Source organism: Anabrus simplex, chromosome 2 (assembly GCF_040414725.1).
Source record: "Anabrus simplex isolate iqAnaSimp1 chromosome 2, ASM4041472v1, whole genome shotgun sequence".
Classification (NCBI taxonomy): Eukaryota; Metazoa; Arthropoda; class Insecta; order Orthoptera; family Tettigoniidae; genus Anabrus; species Anabrus simplex.
In genome coordinates, this window is record NC_090266.1 from 1,002,140,281 (window position 1) to 1,002,164,862 (window position 24,582).

The window sequence follows — 24,582 nt, forward strand, 5'->3', positions numbered from 1 at the left end:
ATCCCTTGCTCAGTCGAAGCATGTAAAGTGCATTTTAGTGAATATGATAAACTGTTATTTTCTGGTTTCTCTCAATCGGTATTGAATTTGGGGATCATCCAACTGACAAGAGCTTTCGGACATCCTGATGAAAATAGTCACAGAACTCTGGATGTGAACAACCAAGATACCCAAGTAACTGGTTTGAAATGCAGCATTTCACAATTGCCCACAACACCTAAAATGAGGCTTATGAAATTGGGGTACACTACTGTAATTTTCAGTTATAATGTGCCAAACATACTGAGGACCATTTCATGTGATACTGTTGTATGCCTGGCAGGTATCCTGTGTTGTGTATATTAGTGACTTGCTTCAGCAGTCTGGTTCAGGGCACAGGGCTGTTCTTATGCTAAAAAATACCATACACGGAATACGTGTATACTATTGTGTGTCTAGCAAAGTAACTTGTAACCTTCATGATGAATTGTCGTTGAGAAGTCTCAAAGCTTTCAGAGATAATTTTTCTTTGATAGAATGTATTATTAATGTACACAATGTATTTAGCTGTAAATTCTCATATTGTATTTTAAGTCCATTTTTTTATGGTGTTGAAAGGCCTTACATATATGCTGTTTGTTTTCAGAGCATATTCATTATTTAAATTTGCTGTTACATGCATGAATTTGGAGTGAATAATTCTTTTTGTTTTTTCAACTTTTAGACTTGGAGTTAACAATTGGGAAGGTGTTCAAGATACCTTAGAAGATTAACTCCTTACACATGGGCGTACAAGTGGTAAGAGAATGCTGACCTTACAATTAATACTTGTATCTAATCATGAAAATAATTGTCATTTTTTTTTTCTTTTTGCTAATGGCACAGCTGTTTCATCTGGCTTCAGAATATATTTTTTTTTTTTGTATCTTGCTGAAATTCAAGCAAAGATAGGAAAGTCTACTGATCCAGTAAAATTATACACTTTGGTATGCAAAAGTCGGCTTGTTTTGATTTTTTGATTTGCTGTTGGTCATGAACCTCTCATATATAAAGTCAAGGTTTTTGACCTTGGGGCACCACTGCGCATCCCTTGGCATTGGGAAAACATCACATATTTTTACCTTCTCAGTTTTTGAAAAATATATCAACGGCTGATCTGACAAGAAACATCATTTATTTCACATTTAGAGTAAATTTGCTACAGTTTGCTGCCCCTCATCCTTTTTATCCAGATGAGCATTAACACTTTCCATATTATCGTTTATACATTCATTTATGGACGTTGGGGTGGTCATATTCATCTTCATTGCTGTCTTCAGATAGATGTCAGGCACACTTTTGCTAGCTTCTCCCAGGGAACAGGTGCCTAGGGAAGAACCACATGCTTTTCGGCAATCACAGGCATTATTGCACCCTTTCTTGCAGTTGCATGATCTCTTCAGAGGGATTTAGGAGCTGCATCTCTTTCCCTTTTTCAGGGGGATAGGCCAAATCAGGATTTTTCCCATGTCCTAAACACTTCTGCATCTAACCATAATATTCCAAGCCATGAAATTGTGCTGCATCCCCACTTGGGTGTAAATGTGCTAGACTAAGGGCGGTTCTACCACCTACTGGTAAAGTAGCGCGTAATTTGCCCTCCGCGTAAAAGGATGTTTCCGTCCGACCACTCCCAGGTAGCGCTATCGGCAGCATAAATCGTCGTTACCCGGCGCGTAATTTCTCGGCCACTTCGAGGGCCCGATAAGACTTTACCTGCCGGGCAAGTTCTGAGAGCTGAACATTATTAGCTGTATTTCTGGTGATATGCAACTCAAATTAGCTTAGTATACTGAAAAAAGCAGTATACTGTAACAGTGGCCGATATTGTATTGCAGGATTTTGAACATTAATGCTTCCCGTAAGTTGCAACGGTCACACCAGCCTCTCGCATCGGTAGCGCAGGGAACACATTTTATACGTCAAGCTTTCGTAAAGAAACTCTAAAAGGATGTAAAATCAAAATCTATTTGGAAATCATTTCAAATGGGCTTTAATTTTCTACTTTTTCAGTTTTCGGACACGAGATATATATTACTGTATGTATCCTACCTAACCCAAGCGTTTTCGTAGCGTAGTGGTTAACACGTACGCTTCATAATACGAAGTGTGCAGGTTTGAGTCTTTATTATGACGAATCTTTTTTATTTCCATTATTAGCGTTGTGTTAATCTGTATGCCTCTTTTCATACGTTCTTATCACAATATTATGTCTACTAGGAAAATTGCTTTATATGTATGCTACCTATAGCAAGTGATGTTATGATTAATAGCATATAGGACTGTCGCCCAGGTAGCAGATTCCCTATTAGTTGTTTACATAGGCTTGTAAAATATTTCGAAGAAATTGGAAACTATTCCATTCCCGAATTCCTCTTCCTATGAATGGATATTTATCCCGGTTAGTTCTTTACATTTACAGTACCTTCCACCTTTATCGTCATAAAGTTAAAAATTAAAATGAAATGTTTATCAATAAATGGAAGCATCTGGAACTAAACGAGGTCACAGAACTAGTTGCAAATAGAGCATCGCGGAGATACTTAATTCACAGAAGCCTGCAGATAGAATGCTCAAAGGCAATAAGTCCGTAAAGAAGATGTGTGTATATACGTATATGGAAGCGCGTAAAAGAGAGTTAAGAACAACGGCAGGGAACGAAAATACACTTTAAAATGTAAATTAGAAATACGATGAAAACCTGCGTACCTTCTATTACGGAGCGAACGACTTGACCAGTCTACTACGAGAATACCTTTCAAAAACGCTGCCTTACATGACAGGTTATAACTGGCGTAAGAAAATGCAATCTCGAGATTTTAATCCCAATTAGGTATTGATATTGAAGATCATAGATTAAAATCACGAAAGCTTGATATGAATCGTTTTCCATAACTCTTAAGACTCCCCTTATTAGGCTTTTTGGTGATAATCAGCAGACGCAAGCACAGGGAAATAAGACAATCGAAATGGGTTTCATGCATCTGACGATAGATAGCACCACACTCGAAAGCGAGAAATCACTGAAAATCAGTCTAGCCAACTTCGTATATCGGTGTCTAGCTCCGGGTAGCTACCTAGCGCTTGCGCAGAGGTGGTTGGACGCAAGCCAAAGTACCAGCCGATTTACACCTCCAGGTAGTTTACCTCCCGGGCAGCTGCCAGCCACTTTACCAGCAGATGGTAGAACCGGCCCTAGGTCGTGCTCTTGCTGCTGACTGGGTAAACAGATGGTAGTGCGATTCATTGAGATCGGATAAAGAGGTTCTGAGGTTGCCACCTTATAAATGAATCAGAAGCTTCACCTGCCTTAGCCACTTGGTCGATGGTTGCTTTAGGGTTGAAGAATACTTGCTCTCCTTCCGTGTGTAGGTCTTTTCTAAAAGAGTGCAAAATTTAGTCGTCCCGTGACCAAAGGGTGCATTTGTCATGTCGCACTCACTAAAGGCATGGATGAATGAAATCATTCCTCTGCATTTGTATTTAAATGACTTTGCAGAGTACAACACATCAAGCATCCTCCCTTTTCCACAGTTTTCTGAAGTGCAAGTTGACTTTAACCGGAGCTGTTGCTGTTAGGACTAAAATATCAATCTTCACAAACGACGAAAAAGTTGTCTTCAAAGCAGTTTCAGCATTTAGTACGTCTGCATCCTTTACAGCCTGTTTTCCTGTTACATTTTCTTCTTGAAGAACATTTTTCAGGAGGTCTTTAGAGATTTCTGGACATGTGGCTTCATTGAATAGGATCTCACATGACGAATAAAAGTTTTTCGTCCAATATGTTCTGCCCTTATCTTGCCGCTCCCCGTCACACCAGAAGGATATCCATCAAATACTACAGCAGTGTTTGAATCATAGTGTATTTGTATTTTAGATAACTCGTAGCAATGCCTCTGAAATTCCAGTTCTGCTGCCACAACTTTGTGAAGTACATGACCTCCATCTACCACTAAAAAATTATTTTTTCCTTTAACAGAATCTGTGGTTGGTGTGAATGCTGAAAATAAAGATGATTTAGTCACCTTTTGCATGTTGCCTTCCCTAAACAGTGACACATGAAAAGGTGTTGGTTCAAATGTGAAAAACATTTTTAGGTCTTCATCTCACTGTTGGGTTACACAAATTCTGTGGAAGAGTGTTTCTGGGTCCACAGTAATTTTTTTCTTTCCCAGTATTAGCACTATTGGTAACTGAAGCAATTGTTATTACTTTATTTTTACATTGAATTTAATGCTTTTGAAGTTAACACCAGCAATTCTGGAGATCCCTTCCAAACCAAGTTCGTAAGGGTACGTCCATAGTGCACCACTTCTCGCTTTGCCGCGTAAACCGCGCCAGTTGCAACCAGCGAGGTGAACCCGCACGATTCTAGCTGGTGGTGGTTATAGTGTACCGCTCGCGGAAGCCCAGAAGCATCTGCCAGTAGGCAAGATAGAGGTGTCACGCGAGGATCTAATGTGTATGTTATTGACAACAGATATTGTTTATCATAAAATTAAACAAGAAAGAATTACAAACGTCCACGAAATGAACATTTTTTTGCTAGTGGCTTTATGTTACACCGACAGAAATAGGTCTTATGGCGACGATGGGATAGGAAAGGCCTAGGCGTTGGAAGGAAGCGGCCGTGGCCTTAATTAAGGTTTCCTGGTGTGAAAATGGAAAACCACGGAAAACCCTCTTCAGGGCTGCCGCCAGTGGCATTCGAACCCACCGTCTCCCAGATGCAAGCTCACAACCACACGGCCAACTCGTCAGGTACGAAATGAACAGAACTCGCCTTAAAGTAGGGGAATAACATACTTTGCTACCTCAACTGAAAGCTCACCCCGAGAAATATTACGAATATTTCCGAATGGATGAACGGACTATATCTTGAACAAAATCTAATAACGGATAAGAAAAGGATGGTGTAACTTTCACCAACAGAAAATTCTTCCAGAAGAACATCTTATGGTAACTTTGAGGAAAGTAGTTTTGAATTATTAGTGTTGATTGTTTTATTTATACAAAAGAGAAAATGAGATGGTGTGGTAATTTTGAACAGGATTTTATAACAATAGTTAGGCTATAAACATTTAATTACTGAGCTCGATAGCTGCTGTCGCTTAAGTGCGGCCAGTATCCAGTATTCGGGAGATAGTGGGTTCGAACCGCACTGTCGGCAGCTCTGAACATGGTTTTCCGTGGTTGCCCATTTTCACACCAGGCAAATGCTGGGGCTGTAGCTTAATTAAGGCCACGGCCGCTTCCTTCCCACTCCTAGATCTTTCCTGTCCCATCGTCGCCGTAAAACCTATCTGTGTCAGTGCGACGTAAATCGTCTTATAAAATAAAAACATTTAATTTCAACGATAAATTAATGGTCGAAGCGTTAAAAGTACACTTTTTCAAAACTAATTTTATTAGAGAAGGAATACGAAGTAAATATTAATTAAAATGTTTAGCATTACACTTTTTAACGTGACACAAATTCACCTAACAGTTCCGTTTGACGCAGTGCGCAATGTCTCAAATGCATCACCGTGAAGTGCAGTCTGTACGGTCTGTTCATTTGAATATGAAGTACCACCAAGACTGGAATTAGGGCTGGGAATGTGTGGAATATCCTGGGAATTTGGGTAAAAGAACTAGTCTACTAATTGCTGAAATCTATTTCTGAGTCGCAGTTTCAAATGTTGCGGTATTTTGCTTACATAAGCCAAAACGCTTCGAAAGAACAATGCATCATCATTATCGTCACATCTGCGTTCTTGTATGTCGCGTTCCAACAAAGAAGCCTTTTTTTTCCTCAATCAGTATCATTTTCTGGTTATACTTTGAACTTCTCGCTTCCTTTTTTTCTTGGCAAGCCTATGGTTTCATCCTGCTGTGTTTCCTGAGCTGTGTGTTGTTTTTCCACTTCATGAACACCCTTAAGTTCAATTCCACACCCAGCAGCAGTGTGAGTAACCATTTCAGAATGCACATTTTCCTGATGAGCTGGAGTTTTACTGTTTTTTCAAGTTGCTCGATGTAGTTCTTGGGTTGACGATGCACACTAAAGACATCGGTGATTTAGAATATGGCCATTTGAATTCTGGATGACCGCCAGCATCGCCTGAAGGACAGGGAGGGGGACTTTCCGATTTCTATGGCAAATCGGTCTCTCAGATACTTCCACTTTTTACGCAGAACCCCATCTGAGAAAACAAACAGAATTATTAGTTCATCGATTATTTACTTAGTTTTATACTGTTAACTCGCTGATCATCTGAAGTCCCGTTCAAAACTATTCAACTATTAGGAAAAATCTGAAAACTCATCACTGGGAAATGCAGTAATGTTCAGTAACTACTAATGTAGTTGTTTGATATAATGACAACTTAATTTGTGTTAATAATAATAATAATAATAATAATAATAATAATAATAAAAGTACTATCTATTTCTCACTTACCGTCTTCAACATCAATTTCAGCAGCTATTTCCTTCTATGCTTTGTCAACAACATTGGCATGGGTTTGCAACCTGTTGTCCCAAATTACACTTTTCATAAATACTTTGGAGATTAAAATGCCTTTATCCGCTACCATTTTATAAAAGCAAGAGTGAGAACATGTGCAGTCAGTAGATAAACAGCAGACTGACCGGGCATGTTGGGTGGTAAGCGGTTCAAGCGGGAAAAGAAATAATGATTTCCTGTTAAAGTGGGTAGAAGTGGTTTGAGCTGGTTAACGCAGGTAGGCGGGTGCACTATGGCCGCCCCAATCTGTTTTCACTTTCTTTCCCGCTCGCCCGCCGCAATAAAGCGGGAAGCGGTGCACTATGGCCTTACACTAAGGTAAGTGGCAATTAACATTCGCTGTTCCTACCATGCCACTGCTTATTGATATCAGTACATCATTGGCAGGAATGGTATTTGTTGCAAAAACCACTGCACAAACTTCTTGACATCTTCATTGTCTCAAGCAATGCGAGAAGGGCACATGTCTACATGTTGGTCAGTAGTCGCTGATTTTGTATTGTCTGTCTGTTAGGTCATCAGCCCAGATGCTGGTTGGATCCTCAGATAGCACCACCGAAGGCTATGCAGTTATAGGAAAACCACAAAAACCAATGGCAGAGCCCAAATGAGGCGTACTAGGCAAGATGAGGAGTGAGGTATTTTGCCATTAATTTCCTCACTGGACCAGAAGGTGCCACTGCAGCACTACTGATCCTATGAGCAACACCTTTCATAACACTCGGACACTATTTGTGCACCACTGGTACCCCAGCAGGTTCCATATTGTCACAGCCATGGTTGAGACTGGGACTTTGGTGGAAGCTACACTTTGCTCTGGCCTGTGCCAAGAGACTGATGCAAAAATACTGCATCCATCAAGAAATGGCAACAGGCACAGATTTTGTACTACGAAGGAAATATTATTGTAAATGCAATGTAAAAATATCTTGTTACTGGTGCCATACCTACAAATTGTCTTAACTTCTTAGGAGGCGCAGATAGTAGTTTGTGTGTCTGTGTTAGTATTCTCCCCGTCATTATTGTCCTGAGCAGAACACACCACCTGCCTATTTGGTGTTTGTCTCCCAATTCTTAAAATATAGATTATACAACATCGACTATGCTTAACTGCAGTTTTTGAAATATTGGTCGTAGAAATGCCCTTTTGTGTTCTGTGTGCAGCAAAATTACTTGGCTTTAAAACTGATCCGTATGATATTTACTCTCAACAACTGAGCTTGGGATATGTTTAAAAAAAAAAAAAAAATTCAAAACTTAGTGTAGGATGTCTGGATATTGTAATTAAGATAGTGACACCCCTAATTCAAAATGCTGAATAAATATAAGTAATTTTTAATTGTGTATTATTTGAAGTGCAGTATTTATGTGTAATTACTCTAATTGTATCGTAAAATAAATGTAAAAATAACATAGAACTAATTAGGAATAAAGAATGCGAGTGAGGAACTTGTTGAAAGTGCCAAAAGTTTGATTTGTGGGGATTCTAATTCATTATTCCTTGTTTCGATTGAGTCATGAAATACTTTAGGAAATGGTCATGAATGTCATGAAAAATTGTTTGCTAAAATCTGCAGACACCCTGATAATAAACATAGTTCTAATTAAAATCAAAACCACCACTCTAAGTCTAGACTTCCACCACTCCCTCGGCATCCTCCAATTCCCTTCGTCTCTCCCGCTGTAACCAAATCCACGCCTCCCCTCCCTTCTGACCACTTCCTCTGTCCCCCCTCTTGCCCCTTCTCGCACACATCCCATTTCAACATGTCAGTGTTGTTTGTTTCGTGGGCATGAGTGCACACTTTGGCAGTTCAGCTTGAAAGGGGTGAGTCTAATACACCACAATAATTTGATTCCGTTTTGATACATAAGAAAATTTTTCTTTCTCTTTCAGTCGTGCTATGCCTAATAAGATCCATATTGACTAGTAATTAGTACATTATTGAAATGTTTTGTATCTTTTTTTTTTTTTTTTTTTTTTTTTGCTTTGCTAGCGGCTTTACATTGCACCGACACAAATAGGTTTTACGGCGACGATGGGATAGGAAAGCTCTAGGAGTTGGAAAAAAGAGGCCGTGGCCTTAATTAAGGTACAGCCCCAGCATTTGCCTGGTGTGAAAATGGGAAACCACGGAAAGCCATCTTCAGGGCTGCCGATAGTGGGATTCGAACCCACTATCTCCCTGATGAAAGCTCACAGCTGTGCATCCCTAACCGAACAGCCAACTCGCCTGGGGTGTTTTGTATTTAAGATCTCGTGTTTTGCAAGGTCCCTTCAACCAAACATACTTGTCACCATCTTAGGCACGTTAATCATGAGAACATCGGTTGAAGGTCAAACCATAGGTCATACTTGACATAAGGGGAGTATTGGAAAGTACTATCTGTGTCTTGACAAGAAGTTGCTGTTTCCTTGTAGGTTCGGCACGAGTAACGGATACTGCGCTTGGTAGGCGGAGGGCCCATTGGGGCTGTAGTTTGGTTTAGGGATGTTTATAAGATAAGTACCGTATACATACATACATTACCATTATAGACAGGTATGCCTTTCAGCGTTCAGTCTGCAAGCTTCTGGGAATTTACTAAACGTCGCCACAATCCTCGATTTGCAACTAGTGTTGTGGCCTCATTTAGTTCTATACCTCTTATCTTTAAATCGTTAGAAACCGAGTCTAACCATCGTAGTCTTGGTCTACCTCTACTTCTCTTACCCTCCATAGCAGAGTCCATTATTCTCCTGGGTAACCTATCCTCCTCCATTCGCCTCACATGATCCCACCACCAAAGCCGGTTTATGCGTACAGCTTCATCTATTGAGTTCATTCCCAAATTAGCCTTTTATCTCCTCATTCCGAGTACCATCCTGCCATTGTTCCTCTCCTGTTTGTACCAGCAATCATTCTTGCAGCTTTCATGTCTGTTACTTCTAACTTATGAATAAGATATCCTGAGTCCACCCAGCTTTCGCTCCCGCAAAGCAAAGTTGGTCTGAAAACAGACCGATGTAAAGATAGTTTCGTCTGGGAGCTGACTTCCTTCTTACAGAATACTGTTGATCGCAACTGCGAGCTCACTGCGTTAGCTTTACGACACCTTGATTCAATCTCTCTCGCTATATTACCATCCTGGGAGAACACACAACCTAAATACTTGAAATTATTGACCTGTTGTAGCTTTGTATCACCAATCTGACATTCAATTCTGTTGAATTTCTTACCTACTGACATCAATTTAGTCTTCGATAGACTAATTTTCATACCATACTCATTGCACCTATTTTCAAGTTCCAAGATATTACATTGCAGGCTTTCGGCACAATCTGCCATTAAGACCAAGTCGTCAGCATAGGTCAAACTGCTTACTACATTTCCACCTAACTGAATCCCTCCCTGCCATTTTATACCTTTCAGCAGATGATCCATGTAGACTACGAACAGCAAAGGTGAAAGATTACAGCCTTGTCTAACCCCGCTAAGTACCCTGAACAAAGAACTCATTGTACCATCAATTCTCACTGAAGCCCAATTGTCAACATAAATGACTTTGATTGATTTTAATAATCAGCATTTAATTCCATAGTCCCCCAGTATGGCGAATATCTTTTTCCTCTGTACCCTGTCATATGCTTTCTCTAGATCTACGAAACATAAACACAACTGCCTATTCCTGTCGTGGCATTTTTCAATTACCTGGCGCATACTGAAAATCTGATCCTGACAACCTCTCTGTGGTCTGAAGCCACACTGGTTTTCATCCAACTTCCTCTCAACGACTGATCGCACCCTCCCTTCCAAGATGCCAGTGAATACTTTGCCTGGTATACTAATCAATGAGATACCTCGATAGCTGTTGCAATCCTTTCTGTTCCCTTGCTTATAGATAGTTGCAATTACTGCTTTTGTCCAATCTGAAGGTACCTTACCAACACTCCATGCTAATTTTAATACTCTATGAAGCCATTTCATCCCTACCTTCCCACTATACTTCACCATTTCAAGTCTAATTTCATCTATTCCTGCTGCCTTATGACAATGGAGTTTTTTTACCATTCTTTCCACTTCCTCAAGCATAATTTCACCATCATTTTCCTCATCCCCATGAGCTTGGCTGTTCACAACACCACCAGGATGATTTCCTTTTACGTTGAGAAGATGTTCAAAATATTCCCTCCATTTCCAGTGATTCCCTGGGATCTATTATGAGTTTACCTGAATTACTCAAAACACTGTTCATTTCCTTTTTCCCTCCCTTCCTAAGATTCTTTATTACTGTCCAGAAAGGTTTCCCTGCTGCTTGACCTAGTCTTTCCAGGTTATTACCAAAATCTTCCCATTACTTCATTTTGGATTCAACAACTATTTGTTTCGCTCTGTTTCTTTCATCTACGTACAAATCCCTGTCTGCCTCGGCACTTGTTTGGAGCCATTTCTGATAAGCCTTCTTTTATGTTTACAAGCTGCTCTCACTTCATCATTCCACCAAGATGTTTGCCTTTTCCCATCTTTACACACAGTTGTTCCTAGGCATTCCCTTGCTGTTTCTACTACAGCATCCCTGTATGCCACCCATTCACATTCCATATTCTGAACCTGCTTACTGTCTACTGTTTGAAACTTCTCACTAATCATATCCATGTACTTCTGTCTAATTTCTTCATCCTGGAGATATCCTATCCTTATTCGTTTGCAGACAGATTTCACTTTCTCTACCCTAGGCCTAGAGATGCTTAGTTCACTACAGATCAGATAAGTGGTCTGTATCATCGAAAAATCCGCAGAAAACTCGTACATTCCTAACAGATTTCCTGAATTCGAAGTCTGTTAAGGTATAGTCTATTATGGATCTGGTACCCCTAGCCTCCCATGTGTAACGGTGAATAGCCTTATGCTTGAAGAATGTAAAACATGTCAACTTCATCCTCAACTGCACCCTCACATGGTGAATACACGGACACAATTCTAGTCCTAATTCCTCCAAGTGACAAATCTACTCACATCATTCGCTCATTTACGTGCCTAACAGAAACTATGTTGCGTGCAATGGTATACCTGATATAGAGCCCTACCCCAGACTCTGCCCTTCCCTTTTTAACACCCGTCAAGTACACTTTATAATCTCCTATCTCTTCCTCGTTATCTCCCCTTACCTGAATATCACTTACTCCTAGCACATCCAGATGCATCCTCTTTGCTGACTCAGCCAGTGCTAATTTCTTTCTTCCGTAAGCCCCTTAATATTGATAGCTCCCCATCAAATTCCATTTTGTTCGCCAAGTTGTTTCCAAGGTGTCCCTCGCCTATCAAATGGGAGTGGGACTCGTTACTCCCATAGGTCCAAGGCTTGCGTTAAATGTTCTGAGCTCGGTAAATTCATGAAGCAGGATGCTACCCAACTTGCACATAGTCCAAATGAGGATCTCTCCTCTAACGGGTTATGGACCACTGGTGAATTGTATAGTCCTAGCCGCCTGAGCACAAGGAGGGCCATGACTCAGAATATGTCCGAGATGCCCACTCCCATTCCATAGCAACTGGTATCCCGACTCTCAGGGCCACTCAGCCGTTGCCTATGGTTCACGAACTAGGACGTGACTACAGTAACCCACAAACATGAACCATACTATATATATAATATGTATTTGTAATGTTTAGCCAAATTGTTGATAGTTCATTTGTTCCCAGATATTCCATTTTCCCGTGTTGTATGCTTCTTTTTCGTGGTCCTTCCAAAAACGCAGAATCGAGGTTCCACATTATAATGTGTATTTACCATTCATAAAAATCGCAAGTCTCATCCAAGAATAGAACAATTTAGGGTTCTTGCTTGTGTTATTTCGTATATACTCCCTCAAGAAACAAGGGTCTCATAAAACAAATATCTTAGTTTTCTGTACCATGAAATATGTTTAAATAACATTTAATAGCCATTGATCCACTGTTGGTTGCCCATCGAAATGTGATTGAAATAATAAAATATGAATGAAATAAAATACTTAATTGCCTCATGCTTGGGCACCATTTGTAATATATGACATCTGAATAAATAAAATAACTTAATAAAATACATTAATAAAAATAATTAATTGAAATATCCGTAATATGGGAGCAAGAGTACACTAACTTAGCAAATGCCGTGGTATAATCACCTAATAGCGTGTGGGGCATCCTCTGGCCCTGCGAACTGCAGTGAGATGCCGTGGAAGTGAGTCTACAAGTCCCTGGTAGTCCTCTGGACGCAGCTGACACCAAATCGTTTGCAGAGTGCCCGCCAATGCTGGTCTGTTTGTGGGTGCAGTATTCATGGCTCGGAGCCTGCGTTCCAGGACATCCCAGATATGCTCGATAGGGTCCATATCGGTGCTCCTAGGTGCCCATGGCATTCGTTGGACCTCAGCTGCATGTTCCTGGAACTATTCCCGGGCGACGTGAGAGCGATGTGGCTGCGCGTTATTTTGAAACACCGCAGAACCGTCTGGGCGCTGGAAAGGCCAAAATTGGGCGGAGATGGTCTCCGAGCAGCTCAACATACCGCATACCATTCAAAGTCTCTTCCAGAACAACTAGGGGGCCCATTCCATACCAGGAAAATGCACCCCAGACCATAAGAGACACCAGCGCCCTGGATCACACCGAGGCAGGCGGGATCCAAATCAGTTGTAAGGCTTTTCAGGCGTTTGCTCTATTAATCAGCGTTTCGTCTTAGGTCTGACACTAGACTCATCAGAGTGGGATGTGTCAGACCCTGCCCACTGACGCTGGGGTGTATGCAGGTGAACTTATCAGAAGCCCATTATAAGATGCAGTCAGATAACTGCATACGGGAGATAAATTTCCACAATGGAATTATTGCCCGCCTAGCAATTCCGAATGGAAAATTCTAAGTTCCCGTGTAAGGAATTGGATATTTTTCACCAATAGAGCTTGTCAAAAACAAATCAGATGTGAGGCTTTTCAGGCGTTAGCTCTATTAACCGGCGTTTCGTCTTAGGTCTGACACTAGACTCATCCATCGCTTCATGTGGTCTGCGCCATACATGGTGCCTCCCATCAGCATGGTGCAGTTGAAATCATGATTCGTCCGACCATATCACGTTATGCCATTGTTCCAATGTCCATCCCAGTGACTGGCGACAAATGCGCGTCTTCGTGCCCAATGACGTTGGGTTAACAGTGGCACCCGTGTTGGCGCCGGCTCCCGTACCCCATGGAACCCATGTTCCTGCGTATTGTCCACTGAGAGATGTGTCTAGCACGGCCTGTGTTGAATTGAGCCGTGATTTGTTGCACGGTTGCCCGTCTGTCACTATTGACAATCCGTCTCAGATGTTGTCGGTCACGGTCATCGAGGGTGGCTGGATGGCCGGTTGTTCGTCTGTTGTGGACGGCGTCACCCGCATTCAACCATTCATGATACACCCTGGACACGGTTGATCGTGTGAAGCCGAATTCCCGCACCACTTCCGAAATCGCTCTTCTGATCCGCCTGGCACCGACCACCATACCCCGTTCGATCGGTGTCAGCTCACGACACATGCACAGCCACTGCTCAAAATATCTCCTATACAACTGCCGATGGCACAGGGGGTGTGTGGTGCGCAGGCAATACACCTGTGCATCAGTGCTCCGCTATCCCATGACATTTGCTCAGTCAGTGTACACCTAAGTGAATCCCTCGAACTTTAATGGAGCATGATAACTCTTTCTCCCACAGTGTGTACATAAAGCTGTGTACTGGTACATCTGCTTCAGGCCTTACGTAGCCTTCTGAAAACAATTCAGTATGTAGGAATTCCACCTAGGTTTATCAATAACTCCACTTATTCTAAAATAATTAACTATATATTCTGAATAATATCAGTGCATGAGCACGTCATTAACACACCAAAGTATACATAGAGTACACTCACAAAACACTGCTGGAAGACTCCATATTGACACAATTATCCAACAACAACAAAAATACCCAGTGGGAAACCAAAAGCGAGGACCAAGCTACCATTTGTAGTTAGCCTGATGAGCATTAATTACAAAACATATATATTTGGATAAATACCCGTCACTGTCTCTGTTTATCAACACAACTTGCAAATTCTCACTAACGGCACTTGCTATATCGTATTGATACTGTACCTTTATAATTCTATGTTCAATGATTCTAATACTTGGTTTAAAGTTACTTTCATTTGAGTAACACACACTTGTTCTAAACCATAGATATGCAAAGTGTTGAAATACAGTACCCCATAGCTTTCACCAACATATAAGAGACAAAGCCACCACAAGTGATATAAAACCAAGTGCCTGACCACTTCACAGTTTGTAGGTCACTACCACACTTCCCATTCCACAAAAATTTCATACAAACCACGTCTTACAAAAGTTTTAACTCGTGTACGTTCCTCCAAAGTTTTAAGGCAAGTGTTTCGCTGTTTTCTCACTTGCCTATATAGACCTCAGCTTTCTTCTACTCTCTCATGATACGTCTAGATTGGTCCTGATTGTCATCCAATCACTAGTGGAAGATCCTCTTTTCATTCCAAGACCACACCCCAAACCTCTTCCGGGTCCCAAAAGAATGACAAGAAGACCACGTCATTGGACTCTGGGCTGTTCCACACGACTAACGGAAACTTTCAGTGTTCTAAATAGCACTGTTTTTCTATCCGCTTGTACAAAACAAATTGCTCATATCACATATCAAGACCTTCCAGTTTAAAATTTTAAGAATAAATATACAAATGGAATAATATCTCTTACTTGTGCATACAGAGTGTGGGTGTGATATGTACTACACCTAACATGTACAAAGTGTTGAGAATGCAAGTTTTCACCCCCTTGCAAGTTGGTTGCATTTGGTTTTTGATACTAAAGATAGGTGAAGTATCAAATCTGTGCATTAGCAGCAAGTATACAATCCAGATCTCTGCTGTCACAACAGATGGAAAGAGTCATGAACAAAAGTAATGGGTGATTTGCCTCATAGTCAGCTCAGGCCGGTCATGCTTATTGATCGGAATTCAAATACCTCTAGTTACAAGGTACACTCAGACTATGCTGGAACTTCCCTACAGACAAATGGTTATAGGCACCTGTATTTCTCAAAGTCCGAAATCTCAACATTTTTGCGAAATTTTACAAATTTGGCTTCAAACTCGAAACTATTTTCCTTTAAGCAAAACCACGAAATAATTGATGAAATTATGTGCAGTCGCTCTTCGATACAAGAAGCGTAATGAAAGATGATTTAATAAATGAAGTCTCTCATCTCATAAAGCAAGTTCCCATCCTACTGTATGAGATCATCAGAATATCTTGAGCCATACACAGTGTTTAAGGGATCTAGTTGGTAGGGTATGTAGAGCAGGGAAAGATGTGATACATCAGGATATGGGCATTTTGTGGAAGCTGCAGTGGAGGCTTTATGGACCCCATTCAGTAGTATTGGTAGTGAGAAGTCATATTCAATGTAATATAATGTCTGACAAAAAAAGAGCTGACTCCCAATAATATGAAACTCATGGTACCTCAGTCTTTTCAGACTGATGTGCAAATTATGTACCTACTTAAGCTAGGTTCTACTTGTTAATGTGGCTGGATAAAATTTTTCAAAACATCCGTGCTTCGATATATGTAGTACTAGCTGATGTACCCGTGCTTCGCTACGGGATTCTCAGGAAGACTGGCTTGGTGGTTTTCCTACCTGAATTCAACATGGATCATTACAAAAACGTCAGTAGGAATGTAGCGATTGAAAGCTATGTTATCATATAAAATACTCGATCAAATGAAAAACTACACACTTTCTCACTTTCAACGAACAGTACTACGGTGCCGATCTAACAGTCCAAAGTTCCAGAGCTGGATTAACCAGGTCGCAGACTGCCGTGAACACTCCTCTGTCATTATTCCTTTAAATATGCACACTATTCATTCCAACCAGTGCCTCAGAGTAGGGATTGAATAGCTCGAATGCTATGAAGAACCAGTGTATTACGTCCCTGTAATATTGGAAAATGTATGAACCAGAGGAATGGCATGCTAAAGAAGAAAGTTATCTAACTCCCCAGCTACTTCCCGCCAATAAACAGGCAGGCTGTTACACTCGGTACGACCAGGCGAGTTGGCCGAGTGGTTAGAGGTGCGCAGCTGTGAGCTTGCATCCGGGAGTTAGTGGATTCGAACCCCACTGCCGGCATCCCTGAAGATGGTATTCCGTGTTTTTCCATTTTACACCAGTCACACCAGACTGTACCTTAATTAAAGCCTAGGCCGCTTCCTTCACTCCCCTATTCCTTTCCTATCCCATCGTCGCCATAAGACCTACCTGTGTCGGTGCGACGTAAATAGACTGTACCTTAATTAAAGCCTAGGCCGCTTCCTTCACACCCCTATTCCTTTCCTATCCCATCATCGCCATAAGACCTACCTGTGTCGGTGCGACGTAAATCAAATTTAAAAAACCTCGGTACGCTGCAGTAATCCTATCTATCGGGGATGAGTGGAAACAGAAGACAAAAAACACATCACAACAAACAATGGTCAATGTAATGTCATTGTTGATAAAGTTTATGAGCTTTCTATATTGCAGGCCTTCACATTAGTTTTCTTTCGACTCTGTGATATTAGGGCGTCTAACAAAATTATATCGTAGACTGTAGTTACTTATTCTCAGACTTTACATACCTATTTTCACTAAATTCTGTTTACCCATTTCCTCGTGACAAAACTCTTATTTTATATATATAGATTACATTTCAGGCCTTCCCCTAAACTACCATTTCAATCAGAGTGAATAAAATTATTGATGGCCTAGATTATAGAGACTTATTCCCCGACTTTGCATACCAATTTTCGTGAAGATACGACCACTAATATAACAAATATTTGAGAATTAAATTTTAGGCCTTCCCCTAAACTACCAGTTTTCTCAGCGTGAATACAATTATTTATGGCCTAGATTATATCGACTTATTACCCTGACCTTGCATACCGATTTTCATTAAGACACGGGCACTAATAACATAAATATTTGAGAATTAAATTTCAGGCCTTCCCCTAAACTACCATTTCACTCGGCATGAATAAAATAAATTATAGCCTAGATTGTAGCGGTTTATCACCCGACTTTACATTCCGATTTTCATTAAATTCTCTTTAGCCGTTTTCTCGTGATGCGTGTACATACATACAGACAGACAGAAATTACGGAAAAGAAAAAAATGAATTTCCTTGTTACTGTGGACATGACTGATACACAAATACCATTCTTTTCAAATTCTGAGCAATGTACAGACAAAACTCTTATTTTATATATATAGATGTTTTTTCAGATCATGTTTCCTGTACACACGTAAACATAAAATATGTTTTACTGCAAATATGCTATCAACGCTCTTTTACTTTAGCTTTTATTGCTGAAAAATTCAAACAAAATTTAACAAAATTAATGACGAAAAAAATAAAAATAACGAATAATATACCAAAATAACTTTGTTTAAATGACGAAACTGGGCAAAAATGTTCACCACAAACAGGTCCCTTTATAAATGGACCCGTTCTGAAGTGATCTGGAGAAGTGTGTTCAATTTATTTCACCACTAGCATCAAGCTACAGCCGTTTTATTGGTGCTGTGCTATCCTCCTCCTCCTCCTCCTCCTCCTCCTCCTCCTCCTCCTCCTCCTCCTCCTCCTCCTCCTCCTGTTCTCCCTTTAACCAGCTCTTGCCGGGTCAGGGCATTTATGGCATTTCTCCAACTTCCTCTTTCCTTCCACTGTTCCTCTTCATTTTGTCCCAGTTCAGGTTACTTCTTTTTTCACTCTTTGAGTCAATCCACTTTGTTGTAGGTCTCTCCCACTCGCTCTCTTTCCCTAGAAACTTCATCTCAGTCATCTGTTTTGGTATTCTTTCCTCGCTCATCCTCTTTACACGTCCAAACTATCTTAGTTTACTCCTTATGAGCATCTAACAGATGACTTGACTTGTATTGATAGGAGGATTTTATAAATATTTTCTTTTGTAAAGTGATAACCGTCAATACGGAATGAGATTCATAACTTGCAATCGTATTACTGCATTAATTCACTCCCTAGGTATTTGAAAATGTAAACAATTTCAAGGCTTTGACCGTCAATTTTCACAATGCCTTTACCTTGTCTTCCCCCTCTTGATATCATGCTCTTCTTTTCTCTGTGCTGATTTTCATATGATAATTTTCAGTTTTCTTGTTCATTGCATCAAGTTGTTCTTGAACTTTTTTGCAATTTGTTCCCCAGATTAAAATATCATATGCAAATAGTTATAACTTCATCTGCCTATTCCCATATGATTCCTTTGTCTCCTTCGTTTTATTCATGACCATTAGGAACAAATAAAGCAACAGCACACTCCTCTGACCTAGTCCAGTTTTATTTCTAAACTATTCTGTCTTTCCAAACGGAGTCTCTACGCCAATGACACAGTTTTTGTACATTGATTGCGCCATGTCTACAGTTTGTGTACCCAGTCTCTTCTTGACCATGGTTTTCCACACTTCCCTGGGAACACTATTGTATGCCTTCGTTAGATCTGGGAATGTTATGACCAGATCCTTTCCATATTTCCAATTCTTTTCCATTAGTTGCCTCATGCTGAAATAGTCCAGGGTAGATCTTCAACTTCTATAGCCATTCTGTTCCTCTTGCAACTCTTTCTACATTTCTTCTCATTCTCCTCTCTAATATTTGTTTCAGTACTTTTTGCTACTTGTGATAAGTGTGTTTCCTCTGCATTTCCCTTAACAGGCACATTTTTGTCCCCTTCTTAAAGATTGGTATTATTTTTTCCATTTCCCCTGTCTTCTGGCACACATTTTGTCTCCATGTACTTTCACAATCTGTACACCCATTGTAGTCCAATAGGTCTAGCAGCCTTTATCATTTCCACACTAATTTTATCCATTCCTGGTGCGTTATCCATTTTAATTTTATGGACTGCTAATTCCACTTCTAGCATGGTTACGCCATCTTCTACTGTCGACTCATCACACTGTATTACTACAGTCTCCTCTGAACAACTTCTCACATTCAGCAGTTTATTAAAATACTCTTTATTTCTTCTGGATATGTTATCAACTCCACCTTCCCTTTTCATTAGCTTTGTGTAAACTCTTTCTTTCCTATTACTTCGTATAACTCTATACAGCATTCTTTTACTATTAGCTCCAACTGTTTCCATCTTTTGTGTAAATTTTCCCAACTTTTCTTTCACAAATTTCTTTGATTTCCTTTTATTATCTAGATATTTCCTTTTGCTTTCTTCTTTTTTTATCTCTATTTCATTCTTGCCATGCTTTCTTCTTTTCCTTCACTGCTTCTCTCACAGTCTCATTCCACCATACTGTCCCCTTTTCTTTCACTCTCATGAGTGTTCTACCACAAGCACTTTCTGCCCCCACTTACAAATGCCCTTTTGAAGTTAGACCATTTATCTTCCACATTTCCTACTTCAAAAACTGGAATTTGTTTTTTCCGTCTCTTCTTAAATTTTTCCTCTACATTCTTATCCTTTAATTTTAACTCTTTTCTTTTACTATCTCCTATCTCCCTAAATTTTTTCATATTTCCCACTTTCATTTTTGCTATCACAACTGTACGATTTCCATCGAATGTTTCTCCTGGTAAAGCTATTACATCCATCAACTGTCTGTAATTTCTCCTTTCCACCAGAAAGTAATCGTCTGATTTTACTCTTGTCACCCCAGGCATATATTGTCATTTTTCTGCTGTTTTTCTTCCAAAACCATATGTTGCCCCTAATCATTCCATTCCTCTCACAAAAATAAACTAGTTTCTCTCCTTCACTCCTCTTCCCATATCCATATGGTCTGGGTCTTATTACTTCTTCCTTGTCTTTTATTTCCCACCTGTGCATTTAAGCCTCCCATTATAATCAGTTCAACATCAGTTATCACATTTTCTAGTTTCTCCAGGAATTCCCTGTCTTTGAGGCATACACTTCATTCCTTATTTTCAGTCTAAGTTTCATTATCCTGTCAGTGATGTACTCAAACATACCCATATACTTTTCCAGCTATTGCAAAATTATCAGGCCCACTCCATTTTTTTGCCTCTCTGCCACTACTCCTGCATAGTGTATATCCATTCCTCATTCTCTTCTTTCCTTTCCCCTTCCTTTTAACTTTGTTCAACCCCATCATTTCTTTCTTCATAAAATCCACCACTTCTGTCTGGGTCATAAGACTGATTACGCCCACTGTCTGATAGTGGCTACTGGTTGCCCATTTTTCAGAGTTCCCGCAAGTGCCTAAGAAAGTGCTTGTCACTTGCAGCAGGGTACGGCATAACCTTTTGCAAGGCATGTTCAGAAGTATCATAAATAGGCTATTATTGAAATGGAGTCACAGCTTTGAGATGCATTTTAACCCTTTGCAGTCCAATATTCTGTCACATGTTCCAACAGTCTGGTCCAAATTAATTTTGCACATTTTTACCTAGTCAGATTTTACTGAACTTTTATTCGTAACTATAATTATATTATTATGATTATTACCGTATATTCTATTGCAGAAGAATTAGTTTCCATAATAATTTTAGTCATCAGTGCAGAAGTTAAAAATAACATAAAAACTGAAGTGGAGTGATGCAGCTAGGAGGCACCTGCGGTCTTAGTTTTTAGACCTGATAAATAACTTAGTGTATGAGGCTAATTGTCAAGAAATGTTACATTCCCCTAAACACTATTGTTGTTTTCATTCCCATTTTTATGTGCGGAAGTATTTTCAGCATCGCTGTTACTCAAATTATTAACACAGACCTGAAAAGCATCTTCATTGCCGTGTGCCGTATCCCCTCCACCCCGGACCATTACCTTCGCGCATCTTCTTGCTTTTGTAGCAGTCACAGGAAATTCCTCTTCTGAATCTGCAGAAACAGCATATGATGGTCCGGGATCATTCCGTCCTTTTTTTACGCAGATGTCCAGTCGATGAAGTTTCACTTGCAATGCTGAAGTTCACTACACCTTCACTTGACAGTTCTCTAAACTCTTCGTCTAACTCAAATAAATAATCAGCGTAACTGCTATCGAAATAAATGTGCATACGTATTTCTTCTTCATTCATATTTGCCGCTTTTATATCGTAAATTCAACAGACGTGTGCAGCACTACTCAATGTAAACACAGCTGACAGGCCGCGGGTAACCGTGACGGTACACAGCTACATATATCTCGTATTATTTCCATGGAGATAAGAGAACGGCTTCCTTTGTGCATAAAAATTGCTCTAGATACTCCAGGGATATTGATCGACCTCAATGGGGTCAAAGAATTTCAATAAATAACCTCTCAATTAGAATGAAACGTAATGTTGAGGTGACCTCGACGTTGGACGAGTTACAATAAACCACGATGTCGAGCTCACCTCGACATTGGACCGGAAAAGGTTAAACCTACTGCCAGGTGTAACCTTAGGCCGCTCCTCAGGAGTACAGATGCTTCTTGCTACCGCTTCACTGAAGTACAGACATAGCTGACAGGAAAAAGATCTTCAGTTTTATCTGCTGTTAGGACTGCAGTCTAAACCGGTGACCACGTTCTACTTTCCAGTGAATTTGTGTCATTTCCTACACAAAAGCTTCACTGGGTCTTCAAAGGGAGGTCTTCTCTTCTTGTAGCCATTGGTCCCCTGTATGGATGTCATGATGGATAGTGACCGCTCGATCCTCTGTCGGCCAGTCCTAGGTAGTACCGTCTGTCACATACGGTAGCAGAGATGCCAACTATTACGATTCAGTCGTAATAATTATGATTTATCCATCATAATTACGCCTTTACGAATCACACACCACAAATTTTCAATTTTTTGTTGACTTTTAAATCTAAGTGTATGAAGTCTTCAGAAGGATACACAAGGCAGCTTGAGTTCTCAGAATATTATTTTCGGATTTCTCAGTAATAATTTCCTGTTCCTTGTTTAAGAATATTTAGAGTTTTCACGCGACAAACACAGTGTGTGCTTCCAGTACCGGAAATATAGGCATCTGTGAAGTGGTATATCTTGCGGAGTTGTAGTCCTTGTTCGTCACATGATCAGACTTCCATGCAAGTATGCAAGTTCTTTTGTCTTTGTTTTGGCGGTAAAGTGGCGACAAACTCCGTTTATTTGTGAATACTGTGTGCGTGACTGTTGCAGAAGTGTTTATTGTGATTTTGGTTGCCAAATTAACATATATTTCTCTTCTAGGATATATGCTAATCGTGTGTTGCGAAATGCGAAAGGTTTGAAATAATGAAGAGATTTTTTGTGCAGGAAAATACATGTGATTACGTTACTGTGACTAGTGACGCTAGTAATAAACCAAATATAGTTGAAAAATTTAGGGAGGTATACTCGAAAGAATGGCCCTGTTCACTGCGTTCCTCAAAATATCATTCACACGTGCTTTATAGTGTGTGTAGCCGCGATTTTTCTGATGCGCATGACGAGGAAGAACAAGACTGAATTTCATGCTAATATGAACTCCGAACTGTTACCTGCTCTGTTGGTGCATACCATGATATGAAAAGGAAAAGCGTGTCGCTAGTGTACGTTTACCAAGCTGGAACTACAAGCTTTCAATGATATGTAAGTTAGTAGGATCACGTACGTCCGCCGCCGCCGCCCCCCCCCCCCCTCCCATATGAAAACCGGTGGGAAAACGCTTTTGTGAATGGTTTGGAGCTTCGTATTTCGGCCCACGTGCTGGCTTTAAATGGAACTATGTATTTGGTGACGTCACAACCAGGTGACTCCGAGAAAACAGACTAACTCTAGCCCAAAGACATCTAGATCAGCAATTTGTGTGCTTCTATTGGCTTTGTCCAGCGACATACATCTGTACCCAGGACCCCAGCATAACAGCGGTATGAATTTCTTCTACCAAAATGTAGGGAGCATGTGTAATTCTTTGACGGACTTTAACCTCGCTTTCAGTGACGCTGGCAAAGATTGTATTTGTATAGTTGAAAGTTGGTTAAATGATTCTGTTGGTGATAATGAACTGTTGTCTACTGATAACTGTGTGTTTCATCAAGACAGACATCAGGTCCATAGTAGCAAAGTGAAAGGGGGAGGGATTATGGTTGCTGTGAAATCTGCTCTAAGGCCAGTTTCCCGGCCAGAGCTGGAGGGAGACTGGGAGTGTCTCGTGGTCAAGGCCACCCCAACATCAGGGAGGTCTGTGTTTATAGTGTGCTGCTACCTGCCACCGGACGAAGTGACTGCTAGGATGAGTAATCTTCGAGCAACACTGGCCAACACCACAGCTGTTTTAAACCCGCAGGACGTCCTTGTAGTTTGCGGAGACTTTAACATCAGGCATTTGGCTTGGAATCCTGGTCCCGTTATAAAACAAAGATGTGCGGATGTCTTCTTACTTCTTGAAATCGTCAGTGAATTCGGACTCTAGCAAATGTGTCACTTCCCAACAAGAAATGAGAACTTCCTGGACCTAGTTCTAATATTGGATCAATACTGTGGACATTTGGACTGCTTTGAGACAGAAAAGGTAATTACTTCTGACCATCGAGCTGTAGAATTCACTCAATCTTTACCGCGAGTTATGCGCCCCGTACCGCAGAGGAAGTTAATGTTCCCATGGACTAAGGCCGATTTTCCTCAAATGAGAGATCTTCTTTCGTTGTGTCCCTGGAATTTAATCGAGGACTCCCGTTCTGTTGACGAGGCGTTAACCGTTTTCTACGACTTCCTTCATGCTGTAATAAGACACTGTGCCGTCCCAGATAGTTAGCATGCGAAAGTACCCATGCTTGTACGACTATAAATTAAAAGAGAAGGAGAGGGCAAGAAGGAAGTTCAAAAAAACGGGCCATAATAGTAATTATGTGCAATTTTCGACCATACGCGGTGAATAGGAACATTCCACACCGTGAGACGATGTACAAACACAAGCTTTATGAGCTTATCAAATTGTACAAGCCGGCACACAAAACCTACGTTCTAGATGAAATAGTGGAACACTACAGACACTCGGTAATTCGACTGCCCCCATATCACC

General features: G+C 40.5%; 1 protein-coding gene across 6 annotated transcripts in view; it reads left to right on the plus strand.

Annotated features, from left to right (window-relative positions):
• The window catches only part of loqs (loquacious), a 380,306-nt gene that overhangs the window by 35,081 nt on the left and 320,643 nt on the right, over window positions 1-24,582 (plus strand). For all 6 annotated transcript variants that reach the window (XM_067141876.2, XM_067141881.2, XM_067141877.2 and 3 more), the window contains exon 2: window positions 704-777. In XM_067141876.2, coding sequence (XP_066997977.1) covers window positions 763-777 — 15 coding nt within the window. In that variant the 5' untranslated portion in view covers window positions 704-762. The remainder of the gene's footprint in view (window positions 1-703; window positions 778-24,582) is intronic.